Raw genomic sequence first — 27522 nt, 5'->3', positions numbered from 1 at the left:
CATGGTGCTACAACTGTACATACTGTTAACAACTTTCATTCAGATGCGTATGCATACATGTAGGTCAATCACATGGTTTCATTGCTTTCAAGATCATTAATTTAAGTCAACAACATTCAGGAATGATATCGATGTTTGTTGAAAAAGTTGGAAATCAAAATTTTCAGGTGATTTTGATACATGAAAAAAGCAAAATGTGTAGAGACTTGGGAAAAAAAAATTTGAATCAGATTTATATCTACAGAATATAATGCCTTAACACTATGATGTACAGCCATACAAAACAATTCTGCGAGATTAGTTCAAAACAAAACAATAACACTGAAATGACTGCACAAGTCATTTCACATTATTTACTGTTTATTGCTGCATCTAAGGAGGTAATGCAAAGGTTACAACCTATCCAAGGACAGGAAAGCAGCATGTTTTCTAGAATTGTTGTCAAAATCATTACTGATCATCAATTCAATATGCATTTGACAATGAAAATGTTTGTTTGTTTCTTTTTAAGCATACAGATGTATTTGAAGAACCCAAAGTGGAAATATTATTTCCTCCGCAATTTAAACAATGTCATGAATAAATCTTCAGTGTGATTGAAACAAATCACTATTTTCCCTACAGAACTGTCTGGTTTGTGTACATCAACAATGATTAATTATACATTGCATGCATACCACACATTATGTACAGTATGCATGTATACACGTGTGTGATAATTGCAAATAAAACATGAACGAATACGACAGCTTAGAAACCAATGATTAAAGTTGTGTGTTGTTAATTCATTATCATTATGCTTAAGAAATTAGTTCAAGCCAGGTGCACTTAAACACATGTCACATATAATACCAAATGGTCACATGAATGGATTATTAGTAATTATTACAAAAGACAGACAAGGAAATACACCCTACAGGAAACTTAATAGCCTTCACCAAATATTACATATATAGCAGCTAAGCTATGGGTTACATCTGCCTATGGAGCAAACTTGCAGTTCTGCAGTCTTGCAGTTTTGCAGTTGAGTTAAATTCTGGCCTTGGCTTAAACCACACCATTAAAGGCATAATTTACCACTGCAGATGATACCCAGCATTAGTGCTTCAAAATAATTGGATGGAAACAACCAATGTAATAATTTGAAACAGTATTACCCTAATCAATGCTAAGTATTGTTAATATATATACAAAATGTGAACGATAATTATAATAAGAATGTTTTCAGACTAAACTGTCTACAGTTATGGTTTAATGAGAAAAATGATCTCCCTCATATCTTAGGCTTGATTTTAAAAATGTTAAATGGTAGGATGTTTTGTGATACAACTGACCTAAACATATATGCTTCAAATGTGATATCTTGAACATTTTTTTTTTAAATCACTGCTCCAAAAGGTAAGGACCTTTAATGTCCCATGTATTGCATAAAACATGTCGTGAATGGTCATTATGAATGCAACAGAACAGGATTTTGCACTTGGAAAAAAAAATGCTCTACTACAATGTTGTATTCAACTTCACCTTGTTGCATTGCATTTACTTGAATAGAGATTTGTCTTACATAGGACCAACGCATTGTCCATGTGTTTTTCAAAGATGAGGCAATGAGAATTAAATGCCCAGCAGCGGAACTGCTGCTGCAGGAGACTGAAACTAGGAACTACAGACTACTTTATGAGTCTACCTGTACTTTGACATACATTGTATGGCTTGAATATAGAGAAACTTTCAGGGCGATGACTGACATCAGTCTCAATGAATAACTATTGCAGAATTTTTGATTTGAGAATACAAGAGCACATTATAGATAAGTAACACGTCTTTCTGTCTATCATATCTAGGGTAATGTGAGTTCTTCAGTCACACTGATGCATGCAAGATGTCTTAAACCAATTAGCCTCTTCAACTCTTCAAAGTATGAGGATTGAGGTATAAATGATGGCATGAATTGGGTCTTCTTTTTCATCCACACACTGCTGCTTTAATAGAACATGGCTCACAGGGCACCACTTAATGAAGCTCTTCACAATTATCTACCATAATTTTTGCCATAGTTGCAGTTTCTATGGCAGCAGCCACGTAGCAACAAATTGAGGTGAATATCTGAGCCACTATCACGGTAAATTACACTATACATCTTGTATATGTATTTTAATTGCCACTACAGCAACATAAATCCTTGCAAAGCCCTTTCTGAAAACAGACATGCTGGATTGGTAGTCCTGAATTGAGGTGGCTAAGAGACTACAAAATCCCTAACCATATCTCGTGTAGAAACTGTTATTTTTGCAAGGGTTTGATTTGCTCGAAGCACTGTTTGGCCGTGAATTTAACAACAATGTGGAAATATCACAAATGGACAGGCATCAGCACTTACAATAGCCTTAGTGTTACAATCACAAAAATAACATCTCGCAAAAATGTCACTGACATCCCCATTCGAGAAAATATCTGAACACGAAAATACCAGCCTAAACAGTATTACTATGATAGATCCTCACCAACTCTTGATCCTGTATGCACAGGTAAGAAGTTAATGTTTACTAGATCTGTAGCAATGCGGTCCTGATGACTGAAAGTCCTGATTAGAATGGTTTGACTTCTTTGGTCTTATTATTTCATCTAACAATTTCTTCTGTTTTACCAACACATGAAGCACATACAATGAATTCACACCTTTTTTGTTGTCATTTGAACTTTTGCTTTCAAAATGACATGTCTGCTCCATGATAAAACCAAAATATGTCTGAGAGACAATAGGATTGGTGCCTAAGAGAGAAAAAAACACATCAAACTTACCAACTTCAGAAAACAGGTTGCACGTTTATTTAGGCAGGAGAAATAGATATCGCGGTGCTGTGGTTGGTGCTGGTTTTGCGATGTGTTGCTGTGGTTGTGGCTACCATGTTTTGGGCTTGACTGGGGCTGTGAGCCAACACCATTGGTCTGAGAAGATGAGGGAGAAGACGAGGAAGTGGAGGAGGAGGAGGAGGAGGAAGAGGAAGAAGGTAGAGAGGAGGCGTTGGTGGAGGAGGACAGCAGCTGCAGAGCCTGGGTGAAAAGGTCTGCTGCCTGCTGGTATTGCTGCCGCGAAAATAAATCATTGGCCCGGTCATGGAGCTGTTTGTGCCTATTGTCCATGGTATGCCACCGGACCTGCATTGTACACATTGGAAAAACAGGATTGATCAGACATTAGGCAACGCTGCACACTGGCACTGGTCCAATGGTCCAGGACCAGTAAACACCACTGTTGGACCAGTAACTTTTTCAGGAATGGAGTAGTTAAAAAATGGAAAAACTGGGTACCTACTGGTCCAACAGAAAGGTCCAACCAGCAGAGAGAACAGGTTAGTATGCAGCCCTGCCATTAGCACTTTCATATTGTGTAGGGTAACAGTTCAGAAGAGCATGTTGTGCTCACCTTTCAAATAAAACAAAGTGGATAAAAAGCACAGCTTATGTCACAAGATATTAAATTTTACCATGTAATCTTATCATGTAACATATGGATCAACAATAGATAAGCCAAATCAGAAGAGATGGATACCGGTACCACTGGTTTAACACAATTTATGACACTGATTTGGCAAAATTTTGCAAGATTTCTCACCTTGTATCATCCATTCACATATTCCCTAAGATAAAGTCCAAGTGCTTGGTGTGGAATTTACTATGAGTGTAACCTAAAAAATTTCATTTGTAAAGCAAGCCGCCCATAATTTGACTATAACTGCGTCTAAAATTTGACTAGAACTCTACATCATGCAAAGTGAAACCTACTGTATGCTTTTGCACGCGGTCAAATTTTGGTACGGGAGATGGAACCTTGGTCTTGGTGCGAGGTGTTTTTTTTTACATTTTTGTTTGACATGAATTAGAACAAAAGCCTAAGACGATTGAATAAAGTAAAGAATGAAGGTGTCTGTGGAGATCCAATGGGGAGATACTCAGATACACTGTAGGCTGCCAACCTCTGTTTATTTACCATGGCTCCATGCAAAAGCAAATATGCAAAGTGCACTGATGGGAAAGACTTGATCAAAACTCTACCCAATCAATTCTGAACTTTTGTCTCATTGTCATCTATCAACGCGTTTGAACCTAGTCCTAAATTTTCTTTGGCATAATCGTGGGCAATTGTGCACTTTACGGCCCTATATTATCGGTACCTCATTCGCCGTATGCCAGGGTGATATCCCATGAACCACCACGCACTGATCAGCTGGCGAGCTTCTCTTGCTGTATGGACCGCCGTTTGACAAGTGATGAGGTCACTAAAAGCCCGCCTCACTGCGCTTCTGCGGAGCTAGCTGACGCATCGAACACTGTGCGAACGTGATTTCGCGTTCCTTTGCTCCGCTGCAGGATCATTGAGCTGTATGGTAGCCCTACTACATATTGACCACCTTCTTTCAAACCGACCGCATATAATTCGCGCACTGAACACTTAGTACACACTTCTCTGCGCGCAAAGCACATAAAAATGGATTGGCTTTGAATGTAGATGAGGATGGTGTGGGAAAATGTGACAATTCACTGTTCATTAATGGTTTAATCAAGGACAAAATTTCAAATGAATATTTTCACCGAATCGTAATGACAGCACAATGCAATGTCTATGGAAGTTTCTAAAAGGCTTCTAAAAAGCTTCGTACAACACGGTGTTCAATACAACTCGATTTGCGTGCATTGTCAATGCAAAAACAGCGTTCGATCCTAATAACGCGATTTACCGCGGGGAACTGAAACAATGCCACGCAAGTTCGTTGGCGATATTTTTGCACTGAAACTTCGAATCGAAAAGGGAACAACGGCATTTGATAGAGCTGGATTTTCTCAATCATGTAGGTCAAGTTTTTTACGTGAATTTCATTGTTAAATATTCTTATCAAGCAAATAAACATTAGGCGGTCGATGAGTAGTAGGTCCAACCCTACATTATGACACATTGCATCGCAGAAATTGCCATGATCATAGCGCAAAGTGTGATAAAGTTGGCAGTAGTCTGTGATATAATAGATTCCATTTTTGAACATCCTACACGTAGCTCGCGCCAGCTCGCCACAACAGTTACAAGAATATTTTCATGCCTCTTCATCCATCCCGATCCAACCCCATCACAAATCGCACAAACCAACCACATGGGCGAGGCTTGTGTGTGTGTGTGTGTGTCCATGTAGTGGCTGCCCGTAAATCGGTAGCTGCGTCTGGTCAGGCTCGTTAAACGGTAACTGTGTCGACGAAATTAACACTAACAGACTGACGAATCGGGGTAAGATTTTGGTTTTTTTTATCATCATTTCGCAGAATAATTTCACCAAGGCCACGAGTAGACGTATGTTCTCTGCAATAGGTTAATTTGCGATTTCCTGCTTAGGATATAACGCAAAATTCATTCATTTAAAATCACGACTGAAGCACGGAAGTTTACCACTCGTTGTGTTCCGTTGTGTGCCAATGCACAGCACCCTGTTTGTCTAGGGTCTGCTCGCACTCGATCACGTCGCGCCGCACGGGGAAGGGCGCTAGAGCAACCATGTGGCGTACCGTAAGAGCTTTTATCACTCACACGCACGTTGACACATTCACACACACTGCATGCATCCCAACGCGAAATCTCACACACATGTACACAGTACAGTGCCAGAAGACCCGCTGTCGACCTGCGGTGCCTGATAGGTACTCAAATTCGCTTGCACTGCTCGATTAGGGTAAAATCTCGCACCGATAATATAGACTACTAGGACCATAAAGTGCACAATTGCCTAATCGTGATGCATAGTCCCCACCGCTGCGTGTCGGCACTAAATACAACCCTACCCAACCCTATTAGGCTATACCCTAAACCCTAAACCTACGGTGCACGCGCCCTGCGTTCCCGGTGGGTATTATATCACCATTATACCTTTTCTTTAAAATTCAGTTTACTTTTAGTATTTGTTATTGGTGATAGACTAAATCGTACATGCAGAAGCCCATCCGCCCCTGCCCTGCCTGCCCTGTGTGCTTGACACTGCATGTTGGTGAATGGTATGATTTGGTTTAACCTAAATTTACACTCTTCTTAGGGGATGTATTAACGTTAGGCCTATATAGAAGGTAAAATCTCTTTTGATATGTGATATGCCAGTATGTTTTCTGCCCTTTCACTTCTGTGCCAAAGGAAAGTCCAGTTGGCAGATTTACTTTTAACTGAATTACGAGGTCACAAACTCACAATGCGGCATCATGAACACAACAGCATCGATATCAACACCGATCCCTGCAATTATTTACTTGTTTATAAACGTAGCCTATGCTGTATTCAGCACGGCAGCACAGCTGATGCGCTGACGCAATTTCCTACTTTTTGTGTGCAGTCACACCGCCTATCAGTGCCGCAAAATTGCTCGTTTGGCTAAGTTGACTCACAGAGAATTACCATACGGTTAAAATATTTCCTGTTTTATAAACTGCTTTGAGGACGTAACACTCATCTGTCTGGTACTCACCTAAAATTGCACAAACCTTGTCAAGTGTCTCCTTCATCCTCCGCCATTTTGCCAACACAATAGGTTTGGCATGAGACGTTTACCGTTCTGTAGCTGTTCGCACTGTGTACAGCTCAAAGAGATTACTAGTATACCTATAGAGTAAGTAGTCGCCATACGCGTGCGTACAAATAGTGCGTCCAAAATTGAAGAGGGAGCGCACACTCAGCTCCTGGCACTGGATCTAAGTCTACGTTCAAGTCATATCTTCTCATATCATACCTGGAATGATATGTTATTCTTCATTACACATTTTCATTTTCAGAATCACAATGTGGTTAATTGTTTAAATATTAGTTTCTACGATGATATCATATCATTTGAATCATTTGGTAGAGTCCAGACCCACTGGCGTAGCCAGGGGGGGGGGGGGGGGGGGGGGGGGGGGGCGATGGGGGCGGTCGCCCCCCTAAGATTTGGACCGGGGATTTGGGAGGCGGAAAAAAAAAATGCGTGCATACTGTATGCATGCACATGAAGCGGGTCTCCTTTGCAACCTTTCATCAAATAAGATTTTTTTTTGAATATTTCACTCAAAGTGTGCACCAGATCGTTGAATTTCAATTCAAAATATGCAAAATCTCTCGTGCTTGGGAGGGGGTATCCCCCTCCCAAACCCTCCCCCTCTGTGCCTCTTTCCCTAGCTAAGTACACTTTTTAGATTTACAAAAAATTCTGAATAATTCTGAGTGCACAAGACTTATCACTTATATTCCGAAAACTGAAGGTTCCCTCATGTATAAGGGGAATTTCCCCTTTTAATCGACCCTTTCCTCCCTCAGCGCCCCCCCCCATCAGTTTTTTTTTTTTTTTGGTGATTACCCAAATTTTGATTCCATCAATATGCGTATACGAGATATCTCAATTTCAACCTTAAAAAGATAAAAGCTCCATCGGAAGGGAAGGGTGGAGATAACACTCGCCCACGCCTTCTCCCTGCTCGCCCCCCCCCCCCCCCCCCCCCCCCACCCCGCATGCAAAGAAGTAGACTGTGGCTATACCCAGATCGCTTTATTTAAATTGTAAAAACGCAAAGCTCCGCGAGCGGGAGGGGGAATCCCCCTTCCCCTAAGCTCTACCTCACTAGACTTTATACATACGCACAGATGGTGCACATTCGGAATAAGAGCTAAATTCCGTGATTTTAACACTTCGATGAAAAAGTATTGCACCAAAAATTTGCACCAGATCGCTGAATTTCAGGTCTGAAAACGCAAAATCACCTTCGTGTGGGAGGGGATATGCCCCAATCTACACCCTCGTGTGCATGCTTTTTCTGTTTGATTGCTGAAGAGACAGCGTTCATGATATTCAGTGTAAGAATTAATACAAGAAGTGTATTTAAATCATACCATTTTATAGGCAATTGTTCAATAATAATCTACACTAAAATATACTGCAACCTTAAACAAGTGGGACTGTTTCAACTCGTTAAAACACGCAGAAACATGCATCAAATTGCACCATTTGCAACATCAAAATGCAAAAAGTTCTCACCGTGGAGGGGGGACACCCCCTCCCACACCCTACCCTACCCCCTCGCTCGCTCTGCTCGCTCGGGTTCAGTCGCGTTCATGATATTCAGTGAAAAGAATTAATACAAGAAGTGTATCTAAATTATACCATTTTATAGGGAAATTGTTCAATAATAATCTACACTAAATATACTGCTACCTTACACAAGTGGGACTGTTTCACGTCGATAAAACGCGCAAAAAACATGCATCAAATTGCACCATTTGCAACATCAAAATGCAAAAAGTTCTTACCGTGGCAGGGGGACACCCCCCTCCCACACCCTCGCTCGCACCGCTCGCTCGGGTTCAGTCGCGTTCATGATATTCAGTGAAAAGAACTATAAAAGAAGTGTATCTAAATTATACAATTTTATAGGGAAATTGTTCAATAATAATCTACACTAAAATATACTGCTACCTTAATAAGTGGGACTGTTTCACGTCGATAAAACGCACAAAAACATGCATCGAATTGCACTATTTGCAACATCACAATGCAAAAAGTTCTTACCGTGGGATCCCACACCCTCCCCTCAGTCGCGTTCATAATATTCAGTGAAAAGAATTAATACAAGAAGTGTATCTAAATTATACCATTTTATAGGCAAATTGTTCAATAATAATCTACACTAAAATATACTGCTACCTTAAACAAGTGGGACTGTTTCACGTCGATAAAACGCACAAAAACATGCATCGAATTGCACTATTTGCAACATCAAAATGCAAAAAGTTCTTACTGTGGGAGGGGGGACACCCCCCTCCCACACCCTCCCCTAACCCCTCGCTCGCTCTGCTCGCTCGGGTTCAGTCGCGTTCATAATATTCAGTGAAAAGAATTAATACAAGAAGTGTATCTAAATTATACCATTTTATAGGCAAATTGTTCAATAATAATCTACATCAAAATAAACTGCTACCATAAATAAGTGGGACTGTTTCACGTCAATAAAACGCGCAAAAACATGCATCAAATTGCACCATTTGCAACATCAAAATGCAAAAAGTTCTTACTGTGGGAGGGGGGACACCCCCGTCCCACACCCTCCCCTACCCCCTCGCTCGCTCCGCTCGCTCGGGTTCAGTCGCGTTCATGATATTCAGTGAAAAGAATTAATACAAGAAGTGTATCTAAATCATACCATTTTATAGGCAAATTGTTCAATAATAACCTACATCAAAATAAACTGCTACCATAAACAAAACGCACAAAAACATGCATCGAATTGCACTATTTGCAACATCAAAATGCAAAAAGTTCTTTCTGTGGGAGGGGGGACACCCCCCTCCCACACCCTCCCCTACCCCCTCGCTCGCTCCGCTCGCTCGGGTTCAGTCGCGTTCATAATATTCAGTGAAAAGAATTAATACAAGAAGTGTATCTAAATTATACCATTTTATAGGCAAATTGTTCAATAATAATCTACATCAAAATAAACTGCTACCATCAACAAGTGGGACTGTTTCACGTCAATAAAACGCGCAAAAAACATGCATCAAATTGCACCATTTGCAACATCAAAATGCAAAAAGTTCTTACTGTGGGAGGGGGGACACCCCCTCCCACACCCTCCCCTACCCCCTCGCTCGCTCCGCTCGCTCGGGTTCAGTCGCGTTCATGATATTCAGTGAAAAGAATTAATACAAGAAGTGTATCTAAATTATACCATTTTATGGGCAAATTGTTCAATAATAACCTACATCAAAATAAACTGCTACCATAAACAAGTGGGACTGTTTCACGTCGATAAAACGCGCAAAAACATGCATGAAACTGCACCATTTGCAACATCCAAATGCAAAAAGTTCTTACTGTGGGAGGGGGGACACCCCCGTCCCACACCCTCCCCTACCCCCTCGCTCGCTCCGCTCGCTCGGGTTCAGTCGCGTTCATGATATTCAGTGAAAAGAATTAATACAAGAAGTGTATCTAAATCATACCATTTTATAGGCAAATTGTTCAATAATAACCTACATCAAAATAAACTGCTACCATAAACAAAACGCGCAAAAACATGCATCAAACTGCACCATTTGCAACATCCAAATGCAAAAAGTTCTTACCGTGGGAGGGGGACACCCCCCTCCCACACCCTCCCCCCCTCGCTCGCTCCGCTCGCTCGGGCTCGGTCGCTTCGCTCCCTCGCAGACTAACCGCCCCCCCCTAAGATGAAATCCTGGCTACGCCGTTGTCCAGACCTTTTTGTTGTTCGCAAAATAAGCAATGGGAACTTGGGTGTAGACTAGACAGTACTTGAGCATTATGACGTTTTTTTCGCGTAAATTCCCACTCACGCCATAAAATCAAACAACATCAGCACCATTATGACGTTTAAACATGACCATTGTGACGTCACAATAAAACAACGCAAGGTCACTGCGCCGAATATTCAAGTCGAGCGCAATAAACAGTGCGCTGCCATCTACTGTACAAGAGCCGTGCAATGGCGGCTTCCACAACGCCAGGTACAGCTAGCTAGCTGTACTTGAGCGAGTCCGTCCGTCCCCCGACCCCGTGGTCGTGTTACGCAGAGAGCTTAGAGGCGCTGGGCAGCTCTCGCACACACACAAAATAGCTAGTGTACAACAGTCGCGCCCTCCGCCTAGTCGGTCGCGCGGTTCGTTCTTGCACGGTACACGGAGTCTATCATATCGGAGCGAGCGGCGGCGCGGGGAAATTCAATCTGTGGAACGTACGCGGTCACAGTACCAAAGCCAGAAGAGACCAGTGCTGGAAGAGACATCTAACATTAGGTCCCGCGAGTTAGCTGCCGAGTTGTGGTTTGAAGGTCCTGAAAGTAAAGGTGATTATTACATAACAGACGAGTGTTGTTGGTAATTATGCTGATGCTATTGTACTCATTTTATGTTAGAGTTCAATTTGTAAACATTTCAGAGAGCTCTTTACTGACTAGTCCGGGAGCCAGCGGGGGTCAGCCTAGCTGAAAAGGTTACCAATTTTTATGTGTATAGCAATTTAGTACATACGCCCCTGAGTATGGAAATGCACGTCTGGCTGGTCATCGGTGGTGGGTGTGGCCAGGAGGGCCACAAAAAGGACCCCCCAAAATTAGGCTAGCCTAGCTGGAAAAGTAACCCCATGAAAACAACTGGAACTTGTTCGTTACACTTACAGGATAAATGAATGGCCATTGCCAGACGTTTTAAGTGGTGGGGGGTAGCCGCCAGACGCTCTTAAAGGCCCAACTCCAGCTAGGCTAGCCTAGCTGAAAAAGTAACCTCATGAAAACCACTGGAACTTGTTCGTTACACTTACAGGATAAATGAATGACCATTGCCAGAAGTAACCATTGCCAGACGTTTTAAGTGGTGGGGGATAGCCGCCAGACGCCCTTAAAGACCCACATTTTTCCAGCTAGGCTAGCCTAGCTGAAAAAGTAACCTCATGAAACCCACTGGAACTTGTTCGTTACACTTACAGGATAAATGAATGGCCATTGCCAGACGTTTTAAGTGGTGGGGGGTAGCCGCCAGACGCCCTTAAAGACCCAAATTTTTCCAGCTAGGCTAGCCTAGCTGAAAAAGTAACCTAATGAAACCCACTGGAACTTGTTCGTTACACTCGGGATAAATGAATGACCATTGCCAGACGTTTTAAGTGGTGGGGGGTAGCCGTCAGACGCCCTTAAAGACCAAACTTTTTCCAGCTAGACTAGCCTGTATATAGCTGGAAAAATAACCTTCTGAAACCCACTGGAACTTGTTCTTGTGATACACTCAAAGGATAATTGAATGATTGTTGGCAGACAATAGGCGCCAGACGCCCCAAAGACCAAACTCTTACCAGCTAGGCTAGCCTAGCTGAAAATTAGGAAAGTAACACCATGAAACCCACTGGAACTTGTTCTTACAGAATAAATGCATGACCGTTGCCAGACGCTTTAAGTGGTGGGGCGTAGCCCCCAAACGCTCTCAAAGACCCAATTTTACCAGCTATAAGGTTCACATATTTCAGAAATGATAGCAGTGTAATTCCATAACAATACCGCTTGCTTGCGAGTTCACCTGTCTATAATCTATGCATGCCTTATTCTTTTGTTCTGCTTCCTTGAGCCCCAACTCATGCATTCTTATGGTGACTATCCCATGCCATCATCCTTGTTCATTGCAATGTGTTCTATTTTTTTAAAATATTCTTATTCTTCATCCCAATTATCACAAATTCTGAAACTCTGTCCTCAGTATAACTAATTTCATAGTTGTACAAATGTAAAAATCCGAGTATCACCCGGAGGTCTCCTTTAATGGGGGAGTTTCTTGAGCGCACAGGGAAACATGCTTTGAAATATCAATAGGGCAAGTGTTGAGACGAAATACTGTAGAAATATGAGAATATACAGTGCTGTGGTTTTGGTAGAAGAAATAGGGTATCTGTATTTGTCCTCAGTGATAACCAAAAAACTTATTTGGAAAGAATAATAGACATCAAAAAAGAATTGCCCAATCAAACATGTCGGGATATTTCTCAAACATCAGTGTTCTCATTTTCTTTGCAGTGTAAAACAAAAATAAAAAACAAAAAACAAAAAAACAGGGCCGGGTACAGTATCCGGATGGAAATTGGTGGGATGGGCGTAAACCCGCGGGTATTATAACATACTGACGTGAAAAAAAAGACCAAAAACTACTTTCTTTCTGTGCCCTGGGAAGAAATATTTATCAATTGCATTTTGGAAATGTTGAAAATCACAACTTTTGATGAAATTGTATCCTACAGTATCTCTTCTTATATGAAGGCTTTTTTTATGATTAAGTTTCTTTCCTCTATGACCATGATAAAACAAACCCCTGATGATTAAAACAAAAGACAATCAAAACTTGGCAAATGAACTCTATGGACATGATAGCAAAAAGGAATACATTAACAGTTTTTGCAAACACTTTATACAATTGTCTAATACTCCATCAAGCTCATAAAAAAATACAATCAGTAAGACTCATCCTCGGTGTACATAGCTTAAAATGCCAACTTTTTAAAAATAATGCCCCAGCTCTTAAATTTACTTTAAAAAGGGGAAGTAAAGCTCAACACCTTTGGCCTATGACTTTTTAGGTACCGTATCACCTTACGGTTGAGGAGATGGGTAAAGAAAAATTACTAACGAAATAAAACTTATAGGAACATGCTTCACATGACCTCACCGTTTTCTTCTCTTAAGAAAGAAACGAAATCTGAAAATTGTTCAAGAGTGTTTTTGAACATAGTACATTGCAAAAGCAGACAAATTCAGGGTTTTTAAGAAACATAACTCACAACAACAAGGAATTCCTGTCGTGTCTAGTATTGCACATTTTTGGTTTGGAGGGTTTTGGATGCTAATATTTCAAGACAAGTTTATGCTCCTGCACTTCAATGAACTTAAATGTAAAGTAATGATCAACCTCTCTTGCCAATAAACTCAACATTTGCTGTTCTTCAGTAAAGCATATGACAGAAACATATGAGAAACATGTCTGAAATTCATATGAATAAGCTCACAGCAACAACAAAAATATTATGTTATCTATAAACTAATACTGCATGTACTTAGTTTCGAGGGATTAAGATGCAAAATGTTATGACAAAAGCCCCTACGTGGCGACCAGCAATTAAACATCCTTCAACTTCTTTAGCAAATGAGCTCATGTGTATCATCTTCTTGTTGAGAAGACGAAGATGAGTAATGATAAAATAACCAAACTATCAACTTTCCTTAACATGTTTTCCTTGAAATCATTATTGCCTTAACGAAATTAAAAAAACCAGAACATCTGAAATTGTTCAAAATCGCTTCTTGATAACGATGAAAGCAAAGGAAACCGTACACGTGTCTACAGATCTGTCATGCTCATAAGAAACGTAACTCACAGGAATATAATTTTATACAGTAAGTACTTGGTTTGGAGGACATTTAGATGCCAACTTTTCAAGAATAATACTCCAGCACTGACATTAACTGATGAAAAAAAAAAGGAATGCTCAGCTTCTTTATCCAATTAGCTCATAGGTAATTCCTTGTAGTTGAAAAAAAAAACGAGTACACATAAAAATATAGACTTCCCGTAACATGTATCACAGGTCATGATCTCCACATTTGCTCCTCTTAACTTAAATAAATATATATTTAAATTTGTTTTAAATTACCTTTAAACAATATGAAGAAAAAAAATTCTGTGTCTGCAAAGGCTTGACACGTGTCTAATACTGGGTCACGCTCATATTTAACGTAGCTCACAGGAACAAGGAATTCACGTGTGTATAAAATAATACTGCAGAGAGGGTGCAAAGTTGAACCCTTTATTGAGGGTGCGAAAATGTTCCCTTGGGTACATCTTTCCACCCACACTAAGTGGTGCTATAGATTGCACCTCTTCTTGAGGGTGCATCTTTCCAAACACACTAAGTTGTGCTAAGTTGCACCTTTCTTGAGGGTGTGATCTTGCACCCTTTACCTTTCGGCGCACCTTTGCACCCCGTGTAGCATTTACATCTTGGTGCAACTTTACATCCTTTCGTGAGGGTGCAAAGAAACACCCAAAGTTCCAAGAATGTGCCTTGTTTTGAGGGTGCAATCTTGGAACTTTGGGTACTGCTTTGTACCCGCAAGAAAGGGTGAAAGTTACACCCTCGGGAGCAACTTTGCCCCCTTGAAAAAGGCGCAACCTCGTACCTTTAGGTGCAACTTTATGCCCGAAGGATGCAAGAATGTACCCCTCTTGAGGGTGCAATCTTGTGCCTTATTGGTATGATGTTGCACCTATGTGGTGCTTATTTGCTCCATGACTGCTGCAAAATTGCTCCTTTAAAGGAGCAAGTCAGTGTCACTGCCTGCTTCTTTATAGGGGCAATATTGCCCATCATCTCAAGGTGCAACTTAGCATCACATAATCGGGTACGATTTAGTTCCTTAACTACTCTAAACCTTGAATAGTGCGAACTGATACTGATGTAAGCCTATTTGCTCAGTATATAACTTATGTTGTTGTTGCACTCAGCAAAGTAAATAGGATTAGTGTAACTTGGATCTTGTGAATCATGAAATGTGTGTGCGTGTGGAATTTGTGAGTTGTGAAAATGTTAATGTAAAAGTTAACTTAGTTGTGTTTGAATAATATACTGAAACCAAAAATTTACCCAATTACCTTTTCAATAAGGTGAGCACTATATCTATCAAACAGTTAACCTTCTCGGCAAGAGTATACATCTGCATGAAGGAAGAGGTGAAAATATGATATGCAGTTGTCTGGATATATACGTTTTATTCAAAACGTTCTTGAATGCGTACTTATTCACATAATCTATAAGAATAACATATGAATGCTTCTTACCAGTACTCAAAGCCTCTAAAACAAGAGCATGCTTCTTACACTTCTAAAATATACACCATATCTTAAAAACAAAATGTAAGAGGATTTAAGAAGCTGTTTGTATGCATTCAAACGAATCCATATTTCTATCTAAAATCTAAAACGTGTCTTGTAAAAGGGGAATTCGTTTTATAATGACGATGCCAATTGTCTTAAAGTCCTTATCACGACATGTCTTATTGAAACATGAGATCCTTGGCACGTAGATTACAACTATGGTTTAAAGAGTTCACTGAGATACGCATACCGTATACGGGCATTTCGATGAAAACATTTAAATACAAGGTACTGTAAATAATATGAAAATCAAACTCGATACCAGCCCTTATCGGCAACCAATAGAGACTATGGAGGACTGCAGTTATAATTGTGTTCAGATATTGTTTTGGGTGATACACGCATGCCGACTGATCTGGGATCAATTCGAGTCCCTCGAGCTGAGATTCCGGAACTGCAATGAGCAAACCATCATTATGCATAACAAAGTGACTGAGGATAATGCATGCACCAGTTTCTGTTTCGTTGTTCTATACACAGAAAGTTGTTTCGTTTTCCAATCCTGTGCAGGCACACAGAGATTTACAGAATTCAATCATCTTTGGCTATAACGCCATGGTCGCGTGCAAAATGAATGCAGCTTATCTAACTTAACCTGTAGTTACTGAATAGGGGACTACTGTATATTCAATTTATACATTATTAATCGGATGATAGAACCTGTCAAAGAGTAAATTGCGGATATCATATACCATTGTCAAATTCACTTTCTGTTCTATACATAGTATCAATGGAATGTTTTGAACCACTTCAGCATTACCAAATCATTATCATAATTATTTCCCTGAAACGGCTGCATTTGTATGAGCGGGAAGAGTTTTGCATCATTACATAGCAAGAGTCGTGACTACAAAACTAAATACATGTATTATACAAGGTTTTAGGACACTTTGAATCATGCCCCCCCCAAAAAAAACAAAAAACAAAAACAAAAACAAAACAAACAAACAACAACAACAACAACAACAACAACTTAGTGAAATGTTGTACAATGTATGCCCTACTTCCATTAACCTATGATCTTTGACCTTTGAATACATGGCCCGCATTTTTTTCAACGAATAGGCATTTGGATGCAACGTAGGTATTATATAAAAGAAAAAAAATGTTTAAATAGGAAAATACATTTAACCACTTCAGAAATAATTATGGAACAAATAGCAAAATATTGACACGTTCACTTCTTCCGTAATGACATGACAGAAAACTTTCCTCACCGAATCTCTGCCGTAATTCAGGAGCAAGTCATGGATATATACTTAGTTCGATTAAAAGAGTCATTGCAAAAGTATCTAATGAAAAATATGCTTCAGAACTACATCATTGTCATTTATTCTATAACACCAATAATATAGAGCTATTGGTCCGCCATATTGCCTAACAGGTCGTTGTCCTCCTACCACGTTTGTTTAGCAAAATAAGGCACAGAATTTAATTTTGCACTTGTTGCCAAAGACTCTAATCTTCTTTACCGCTATTCTCAGACATGGGTATGCTGGTGCTGTATGAATTAGAAACGGAAGCTTACAAATATTCACCATCTAACAAGGCAAAAGTGAAGTGATGTCTCGTCCACGTATCGACTTTGTGATTACAGAGATTTTCAAATGGTATAGTTCATTGACTTTTTGACTGTTGGCGTACAGTCGGACTTCACCAATATTAACACTTGACAGCAATCATTAGATGATCTGAGGAGTGAATTTGGTGGTCATATAGCTCAAAAGTGTGGAAAGTTATTGAAAGAACACCAGAATACTATGTCGACAGTGCTTATCAGGTGAGATACAAACATAGAACATGTTCCAGTGGGTTTCAGGAGGTTACTTTTCCAGCCAGGGCTATAGTGTAGCTGGTAAAATTGGGTCTTTGAGGGCATCTGGCGGCTACCCCCCCCCCCCCCCCCACTTCTTAAAACGTCTGGCAACGGCCAAGCATATATCCTGTACGTGTATAATAACAAGTTCCAGTGGGTTTCATTAGGTTATATTTTCAGCTAGGCTAGCCTAGCTGGAAAAAGTTGGGTCTTTAAGGGCGTCTGGTGGCTACCCCCTACCACTTAAAACGTCTAGCAATGGTCATTCATTTATCTTGTAAGTGTAACGAACAAGTTCCAGTGCATGGGTTTCATTTACTTTTTCAGCTAGGCTAGCCTAGCTGGAAAACGTTGGGTCTTTGAGGGCGTCTGGCGGCTACCCCCCCCCCCCTTCTTAAAACGTCTGGCAACGGCCAAGCATATATCCTGTAAGTGTAAATAACAAGTTCCAGTGGGTTTCATTAGGTTATATTTTCAGCTAGGCTAGCCTAGCTGGAAAAAGTTGGGTCTTTAATGTGGCTACCCCCTACCACTTAAAACGTCTAGCAATGGTCATTCATTTATCCTGTAAGTGTAACGAACAAGTTCCAGTGGGTTTCATTTACTTTTTCAGCTAGGCTAGCCTAGCTGGAAAACGTTGGGTCTTTGAGGGCGTCCGGCGGCTACCCCCCACCACTTAAAACGTCTGGCAATGGTCATTCATTTATCCTGTAAGTGTAACGAACAAGTTCCAGTGGGTTTCATGAGGTTACTTTTTCAGCTAGGCTAGCCTAGCTGGAAAAATTTGGGTCTTTAAGGGCGTCTGGCGGCTACCCCCCACCACTTAAAACGTCTGGCAATGGTCATTCATTTATCCTGTAAGTGTAACGAACAAGTTCCAGTGGTTTTCATGAGGTTACTTTTTCAGCTAGGCTAGCCTAGCTGGAGTTGGGTCTTTAAGGGCGTCTGGCGGCTACCCCCCACCACTTAAAACGTCTGGCAATGGCCATTCATTTATCCTGTAAGTGTAACGAACAAGTTCCAGTTGTTTTCATGGGGTTACTTTTCCAGCTAGGCTAGCCTAATTTTGAGGGGTCCTTTTTTTGGCCCTCCTGGCCAAACCCACCACCGATGACCAGCCAGACGTGCATTTCCATACTTAGGGGCATATGTACTAAATTGCTATATACATAAAAATTGGTAACCTTTTCAGCTAGGCTGACCCCCGCTGGCTCCCGGACTAGACTGACACTGTCTGTATAACTTACGCAAGTGAGCGCGAGCGTCGTGGACGTAGCATAGCCATAGGACCAGGGCAGTGGCAGTGCACATGCATGTGCCCCCCAGTGCGTGGCGAGATGTCATGTTTGTGGATTGAGAATCAACATGAACATGAAATTACATTAACTCTAACAGTTTAGAGCTTAATAGAGGATCTACTCACAGCTAGGCATTCATGTACATGTACAATGTAGCTACATCTCTACAATGCTGCGTGTCATGTCATGGGCTAGTAACAATCGAGTATTAACACATTACAATATAACGACATTAACAACACTCCACCTGTTCACGATGATGCTGTGTGTAAGTGAAGTGAGTAACTTACAAAACAGAACAATAGATGCTATATGAGAGCTGTCTACATGTTTAGACTGTAAACAAGAGCTTTCAAAGGGGGAGATTAAACAACTGTGTGGAGGTTTAGACACTGAGACTGAATGAAGCAGTATTAATTTCTGTTGAGGACTGGTCGCAAGTATGCTTGGGAAATGCTTGTTGAAGTTGTTGTAGCAACGACAGCTTGTCCTCAATAGGTTAATTCATATACAAAACGCGTATTATTAGAAATCTTGGTTGTTAGCTGAGTCATTACACAACAGTTGTTGCCAGAATAGGTTGTGGAAAAAACAGAAGAAGATATATGTTTAATGTGCTCAGGGATTTTAGTTTATGTGGGTCATTGTGTCATTGATTACGTATTCCCAACAAACATTTTCTGTCTTCTCCCCCTCCCTGCAGCATTTCTGAGAGAAGACTGATGAGATAGCTGTGGTTACCATGGCAAGTCCATCAGCTGAAGGACTCAGCAAGGAAGAGGTTTGTATCATAAACACAAAATATTTCAAATATACAACATGTACCCTGTAAGATTTATAACTGTGACATTTTAAAGTGTTGGCTTTCTCTTCAACTGGAAGATGGTTGAATTGTCAAGTTTTAAGCAAAAGGCGCAGTACAGAATCTAGATCTGGTCATTAGAGTTCACACTTTTTCATAGTATTAGTTAGATAGAAAGTCTGCTTGTGATTGGCATTTCTGTCGAGGGTTACCTTGGCAAACACAAACGGGTGCAATCAGTTGATACACTATTTGCAGTCCTGTATTTAGACTGCATTGCTTTGTAAGCACTTTAATAGTAACGGGTTTGTAAGTTACATGACATTCAATTGCAGTGATTCAAACCTGTTTGCATACTTATACGGGAATGAGTAAATTTCACTAATAGGGAGTCAAGTCTTTGGAGTCATGAAGCTTGATTATCATAGACTAATGGTAATAAATTCTGATGGGAGGGTAGTTGAGAAATTTTGCAGGCTTAAAGCCATTTGTGTTAATACTCAGTTACAGAAAAAGTAATTTCAGGGATACCATTTGGGAATTACCAAATGTTGTGCAGCTTCATTGAAGGCTTAGAGAGAGTGCAGAAAGCAGCAGCTCACTTGGTCACCTATGATTACAGAAGATCCACATCAGCTTCAGGGCTTGTCTCCCAGCTGGGATGAGATAAACGCTTCTGCACATTCGTAGTGTCCATGCATAAAGCACCATGTTCCATTGAATACATCATCAGCTAAGCAACATCCATCTTCCTCACGTCATAACCCAAGCTCCATCCATCAGCAGAAGAAATCATACATGTATAGTCAAGCTCACCATCCCCGAAGCAACAATTGATTCCTCCAAATTCTCCTATTCCCAAATCATTCGCATCTGGAACCATGGCAGTTACTGCCCCAACAGTCGCTGCTGGCAGAAGGCTGCCCTTCCTGTCATCAGAGGGTTGAAACCTTCTGTGGGTTCCATGCTGCTGTAGATTTTAAAGAATTTTTAGTGTGCACATTACTGTTTTTATTGTAAATATGCTACAATATATTGAGTGCACTATCACCTACTGTCACAGCATATATCCCATCCCTGTCAGTTTGGAAAGAGCTGCTTCAGGGATTATCTTTTGAAGGTTCAGATGCAGTGTAAATGGGTATGCTTTGGAAAGTTTGTTACGCACTAAAAGAAAACAACATACTACTGCAGTAATGGTATGACAACAATGCCTGTGTTGACAAGGCACATAGATATGAGACCTATTCATAGTTTTACCACAATCTGAAAATGTGTACTACAAAGCTATCAACCAATCTGCACTTGAGGGAAGAAGGGATCTGTTTTTAGAACTTTCCATTCTGTTTCGTGGATGCTGATTTTTTTTCTCCCATAAAAGGTGCAGTACACTACAATGTAATGTGTACCGTGCTGCAAATGTTACCAATCAAAGTGTTGTCTAAGGACTATTGTGAAAGATCCAAATGAAAAATGCTGCTTGATAGTTTTCAAGATTATAAAGTAGCAAAATCAGTCAATCCACAGGAAAAATTGTTTTCAGATATTATGAATATAATGTTTGCTTTGTTTAATACCTGTTTTTTGTTTTTTTTTTAAATTTTTGCCACACAGATCAAGAAACGGCTGGCACAGATCAAGAAGGAATATGACCGTATGCAGAGAAAACTGGAGGTAAGCAGAAAAAGGTATTTACACTGACATCAGTGTATTCCAAGAGTAATGAGTTGAATTACAAAACTGCACTGGAGTCTAGCATGGTGGGCACTCAGCCCAGGATGAGACATGTCTGTGTATTTTGCTAATAGTTCAGGATTCCTTGTAAATTCATTAGACCAATGAGATGCTATATCATATCAAATACCAGCACTAGAATCCAATGTTGAGTTTACAGAAATATGATTGGAGATTCCTTAGCGCACTAGTAGGGCTTGTCATTATTACTTTGCTCTTTACATTCTTTGTCTTTTTCTCTTTACTATCCTAACCGCAGAAATCTGATAAAGCAGCGCGGGCTAAGGCTCATGTCAAGAAAAAAATTGCAGAGCATGCACATCGACAGTCCCTTGGTGGCTCTCCAGAGTGCACTACCATAAGACAAGGGCAGAAATCTGTGAGAGGGAATGAAAGATCCTCCTTTGGACGGCCTTGTTCTAGAAGTAGCCCTTCTTATGCAGGCTCCAGAGGGCAGACTGTATCAAAAGACCCAGGGTCTGGTTCTATCAAGGACAGGAATAAGAGGAGGAGTGTGTCATTTCAGCTAGAGAGTGAACTGGATGAACCAACTTTTGAGAAGCAGTTTGTGGCCGATGATGATATTCTGTTGATATCTGCCAGAGAATCTAAGAGGAATGAGAAAGATGCAGAGAGATACACTGCATCACCCATGTGTCAACTCAGAGAAGTAAAGGGCAGGGAGTCTATTTCAGGAAGAAGTGAAAGTAAACATGCTTCACAGAACCTAAGCAAAGTTAAAGATCCCATTGAATCAACAAGGGATTCACCAATATCTTTCAAATCCTGTAATTCTCAGACCAATGATGTTTCTGAACTTAGTGCAGGAGGTAGAGCTGGTAGTGATTGTTTGACACAGCATTCAGTAAGGAGGAGTCAACCTGAATCAGTCCATTTGAAATCTTGTGGAAAGCTTTATAAACATTCCAGTCACATACAGTCTTCCTCTGCAGACATTAGAACGTCACCAGAACACACCCTGACACCACCAGACGACACCCAGGTAGATCTCTTTGCTGACTCTACCTCACAAGATGACTCTCCTCTGGTATTTGAAGTGTCTCAGGACCCAGAAGAAGGAAGTGAGAAGTTGGTGAGTGTGGACAATGTTTTGCCTGACAAGCACATTGAGAATACATTAACCGCTCCTAAAATGTCATCTGTGGACCGAGTTTGCAGTGGATCTGTCCAGACAAGCAAGATAAGTGACACTCACAAGACATCAAGTTCATCCACTGTCAAAATTGCCCATGGAGTGCCATCCCCAAACCATGAACTGTCACCCAATAAGAGATCATGGACTCCTGTTGTAGACCTCAGCAAAGATGACATGGGAGGAGAATCTGCATGTGAAGCAAAGTTCAGTGAAGACCTGTTGGACTGTGATGATGATGATGATGATGATGATCCTGATGTGATACCAGGGACATATTCAGAAGAAGGAAATGAAAACTGTATTGCAAGATCTAGTGCATTTCTGAAAGAAAAGCACACTAAATTCATCCATGGAGGTAGGGAGAAGCAAAGTCCCTTGTACGTTGGAGAGCTTGGTCAGCAGATAGCGTGTGGACAGGTCACATCATTAGGTATCAGTGATGATGGTGTTCTAACTAAGAATAGCAGAAACACGCACATGACAATAGGGACAGACAATGCCTGTAAAGATGACAACTGTTTACCTGACACTGCGGAAGAGACCTCTGCATGTACTCCAAATGTCATTGAGAATGATGAAGTTGCAGTCAAAGCGGTGGATTCAGAGCCAGTGGATAGCTTTGAGAATGAAAAGCAGAGTCCACTGGTGCAGCAGGTGACCCCACTGCAGGCCAGTGACCACTCTAAAGTCAAGCCCAGGGAAGATAAAAATTCTGACTCTGAGTGTGGAAATGAGCAAAGGAAAGGTCGAAGGCGACGACAGAAGAGCATTGACAACCTTACCATGGAGGATATCAGCCTCAAGGACTTTGTTCTCTCCCAGAACACCCAAGAGGGAAACCACACTTGGATTGATGGACTGATGTATCCTGCAGAGTACTATGTCAGGAAAACAAGGAGTATGTCCAGGAATTCTCCTAACCTGCATTCAGCTCCTGTCACAAGTAGAGAACTATCAAAGTGTTCAAAGGGAAAGCGAAAATCTGCTGCTGTCCATGCACATGAAAACATGCAGGTGTACAGTGATCCCGGATCACTCCAAACAGGCAATCACACCATCCACATCAATGAAGCAGTTGATGGAAGCTGCAGAGTGACCAACCCTGCAACACCAGCATTAAGTCTTGGTCCTCAGGGTCCTACCTCTTGTGCTAGCAGTCATCCTGACTCACCAATGTCTGTGGAAGTTAAGGAGTGCCACTCTAACAGAAGGATGAAGGTGTCTCGCAAAGCAGCATCAAAGAAGAAAAAGAGAGTGCAGAAATCTGCAAAGAATGCAGATGAAGAACAGATGACCAAGCACGGCACAGATAGTGGTGTGCAAGATGAAAACCTTATCACAGAAAGTCTTCGGGATAGCTCTGAATTGCAAGACTGTTCAGTGAAAACATTTCATTCCAAGGACTCTCAGGGACCTTCATGTACCTCAAGCAAAGGAGAAGATTGCGGTATGCTCAGTGCTGAGAACACTACCAGCTTAATTGTGCAACATTATCCAGAAAAACGAGGCATCCAAAGACTTTCTGCACATGAAAACAGAGAAAATGTGATTAAGGACTGTGTGTCAGAGATCATCAAGAAACCATCAAACACACAAGCTTCACGTAATCTCCTGGAAAGTCAGTATTCACAAAGCCAGCTACCTGATAATTTTGCCCTTCCAGAAGTGTTTGGGAGTCCGGGACGACCTTCCCCTGGTTTCCTGGGTTGGTCGCCAGGCACACCAACATCATCTTCCTACAGAATGCCCAGAAGACTTCTTGGCAGCTCAACATCTCAGGAAAAGAGATCTAGTATCAGCCAAGAAAAAAATGCACATTTGGTTCAGAGCTCTGTGGGACAGGACAAATGTGATCAAGAATGTAGAAAAGAAATTGCTGTGACAGACTCTAGTGTAAAGCAGAGAGATGATACTGTTGTTGATCCCTCAGTCATCGGTATTCAAATTAATTGTGAGCCCTGCTTAGAAAGGCAAGAGTGCACTTCTCATGCAGTGTTGCCAAGGAAACTTTTATCTCCATCCTCCGACATAATGGAGAGGAGTCTGATAGAAGGCTCTCTTACTGCCTCTCCACTGGTCTTGGGGATGGAGGTAGACTCCATTCCTCCTTGTAGAGATGCTGCTGAACCAATGCCAAGCGGCACTCAGAGAACCCTGCCCTCCAGTGTCCGATCCAACGTTCACCCGGAGTCTCCCAATGCTGGAGCAGCCACAGGAACCCCTCCCGAGGAGGCGGAGATGCCTCAGACCCAGTCCCAGTGTGTGGAATCCTGTAGGGAGCCATCCCAGAACCCTGACAGCCAGGAAGAGATGAGTTACACCGCTGATGGAAGCTTAGACATCAAGAAGAAGAATTGTCTCTGGTTCAAGGGTTGCCTAGAGGTGTGTGTTACTTAACTGACATTCTATTCTCTACAGCGTCCAAGTTATTTGAATATGTTGATATTTACACTAAAGGGAAATTTATGGCATCATCTAGCTCTAATGAATATATTAACATGTTGTGCATTTGACTGAGAAGAGACACCATACATGTCTTTCAGATTTAGCACTTCATTCTTTGGATTTATTAAATCTGATCCTTTAACTTATTACCTCCATGTTCCAATCGCTCTACTGATGTTGGCATAGGGCAGTAGAGAGACAGTTGCACTTCCACTGACTATATCTGCGCAATTTACAGAATTTACAGTAAAACGGTCTCAGCAGGCGTCAGATATTGCACTTCAAACTAATTCAAAGTTGAATATTTATTTTGCTGTTGACATTCTTTGAAGTACCGTAACTGATCACATCAATATGCTGGAAATAGTTGTGTTGTTGAAGTTTCGACACGATGAATGACTTTGTATTATTAATTGCAGTATTGTCTCTATGAAGCTGATTTCCATTTGGAAAGAAAAAAAGAAAGTTGTTCAGAAATTTTGAATAACATAGAAATTACATTTCGTCCAATTCTCCTTTTCAGCACAAAGTGCCTAGTTCTAATGGAGTTCTAGGGCTCGTCACATCCAGTTATCTCACTGACGAGGGAAGTGAAAAGATTCTGCTGGTGTACTTCCGTGATGCAGTCTTCTTCTGGTCTCATGATCCTGAACAAGAATGCCAGTACAAACTTCTCTCTGTCTGGAAATCAACCAAGGTGATTGCCAACATATATTATGTTCTGGGTGGGCCAGGCGTTGTGGGTAGTGCCTGTAATACAGCTACTTTGGAGGCAAGGGAGGGGGGATATGGCACAGTTGGTAACGTGTCTACCATCACATCCAAGAGTACTGGGTCAATTCCTGGGGTCTCACTGAGCAGTGTTGTCTGTAAGCATTCCGTCCCCTCTAGTAAGAGGCAAAACACTCTGTCCGTTTGGATAGGGCATAACATGGAGGTCACTTGTTTGTGTTAACCATGACACACTCACGTAAAAGATCCCACTCCATTCATTCATTGCAAAGAGCAGGGTGCCAACCCGTTGAAGTGGTCCCCGTACCCACCCACACACACACAAAAAAACGAGCGATTGATGCTGACCCCTCATGGTTCGCCCCAGGTGACTAGCAGTAGTCAGCAAATTGTATCAACCAGGCATACTGTGCCATACACTTGAATGAATATTTTGGGTGTCATATCTGCTCGAAGCTATATTAGACTTTTTAGAAAACATTGTATGACAATAAGTTTATTTATGCCTGACATACTCTTTCTACCCTTTACCTCCCTTTGCTTGGAAGGCTTCTGTGAGTTGTTTGTTGTCATGTCAGTGATCTTAATCTTCTTGATTGGATTATTTTGTCATTCTCTTATATTTTGCAGTCGGAAGAGAAGATCTCAAGTGTTCTTCCTGTGTCTGGTCAAACCAAAAGGCTTGAAGCTTTAGTGATGCTAAGGACAGAGACTGGATCAGAGACTATCAGGTAATATAGCGAGGTGCCCGCACCTCGTCAGGGGCCCGAATACCGTCACCCCGCTTAAAATTGTTTTAAGCGCACTAAACAAAAATTTATGCCCGGGACTGTGTTCAGTATGCTCGAAACTTGGCAGGCCCAAGCAAATTTTGGTGAAAACCGAACAGTTTTTCGCGAAAATCAGAAATTTTAATCGGAATAGGACCCTACGTGTTATAAGTATCACCACTGTCCCCGCACGCATCTTTTACGTGTATGTCTATGGGAGCATCACGGTCACCCGCACACGTCTTTTACGTGCTTTGTCTATGGGAGCGCGGGTGACGAGTTGCGGGCCCCTTCCTTAGTGCGCAATTTTTTCGCATCGTTCGCGTTTGACGACGATAGCAGCAAATTTTCGAAATCGATCAGTGAACTTGTGATTCCATTGGAATTTTCAGCATTTTTCCTGTATGTGAGTTGGGTTTCAAAGAATTTCAGTGGCGAAATGTGATTCAAATATGCGCAAACATTAACTATGACGAGGTGCGGGTCACCCAAGTATACAATGTACCATGAAGATCACTCTGACAAGGGTGTTTAGGAGAGTATGCTGAGATGACTGGTTGCACTAATACAATGTGCTGTTCACCCTTCCACAGTGTGAAGTTTCCTGTCCAGCTACTGAGCACTACAAATGTACAGTGCACTCCCATTATAACGAACACGGTTATAACGAAATTCCGATTACAACGAAAGAAAAATTCAGGCGGCCACATTATCCATACTATGTATTTTTATTGTTTATTTGTTCGGTTATAACGAAATTTCGATATAACAAAAGAAATCTGCCAGTCCCGGGGACTTCGTTATAGCGGGAGTCCAGTCTACTGCTATTATGTTTAATAGAAAAAGCTCAGGTCCCTTTTGACTTACAGTAGTATGTGATATATATTCCCTGTTGTTACATATGTATGCAAGTTATGATGACATCTGCGTTTACTAAAAGTAAACCCAATCATTTTATTTCCCTTACCTTGGCTTGATAGGTTCGTCCAGTTTGATAGCTGTATGAGTGAGTGGAAGGAGAGAACCATCCTTTCATCTCAGGATGTTGGAGGCCAGTATCACTTCCAGCCTTGGTGTGTGGTGTCCAGGAGACGGGTTGCCATCGGTGTCTCCAAGGAGATGGGAGAAGGGGAAGTCCAGGTTGTTGGACTGGAATCAAGGTATCGTGTAAACTCAACTACCGTGTCCCCCAGCTGATGCTTTATTGTTACTTTAGTATGGTGTCGGTCTATATTCTGTTCGTCATGTACCATTTCATGATCACAGTCAAAAATTTGGGTAGTAGGGTTGG

At 41.2% G+C, this 27522-nt stretch overlaps 1 protein-coding gene across 1 annotated transcript in view; it reads right to left on the bottom strand.

Moving 5' to 3' along the window:
* Nucleotides 1–6593, bottom strand: part of LOC139743562 (probable helicase with zinc finger domain) — a 38239-nt gene extending 31646 nt beyond the window's left edge. The window contains exons 1-2 of the mRNA XM_071654042.1: nucleotides 6498–6593; nucleotides 2803–3159 (exon numbers count right to left, since the gene is read on the bottom strand). Coding sequence (XP_071510143.1) covers nucleotides 2803–3144 — 342 coding nt within the window. The 5' untranslated portion in view covers nucleotides 3145–3159; nucleotides 6498–6593. The remainder of the gene's footprint in view (nucleotides 1–2802; nucleotides 3160–6497) is intronic.
* Between the last annotated feature and the right edge of the window lie 20929 nt (nucleotides 6594–27522).

This window comes from Diadema antillarum, unplaced genomic scaffold (assembly GCF_040938485.1).
Source record: "Diadema antillarum isolate AM-2024a unplaced genomic scaffold, OU_Dant_1.0 seq00001096_RagTag, whole genome shotgun sequence".
Lineage (NCBI taxonomy): Eukaryota > Metazoa > Echinodermata > Echinoidea > Diadematoida > Diadematidae > Diadema > Diadema antillarum.
The sequence above is the reverse complement of the archived record's forward strand: the minus strand, read 5'-3'. Positions and strand labels throughout refer to the sequence as shown.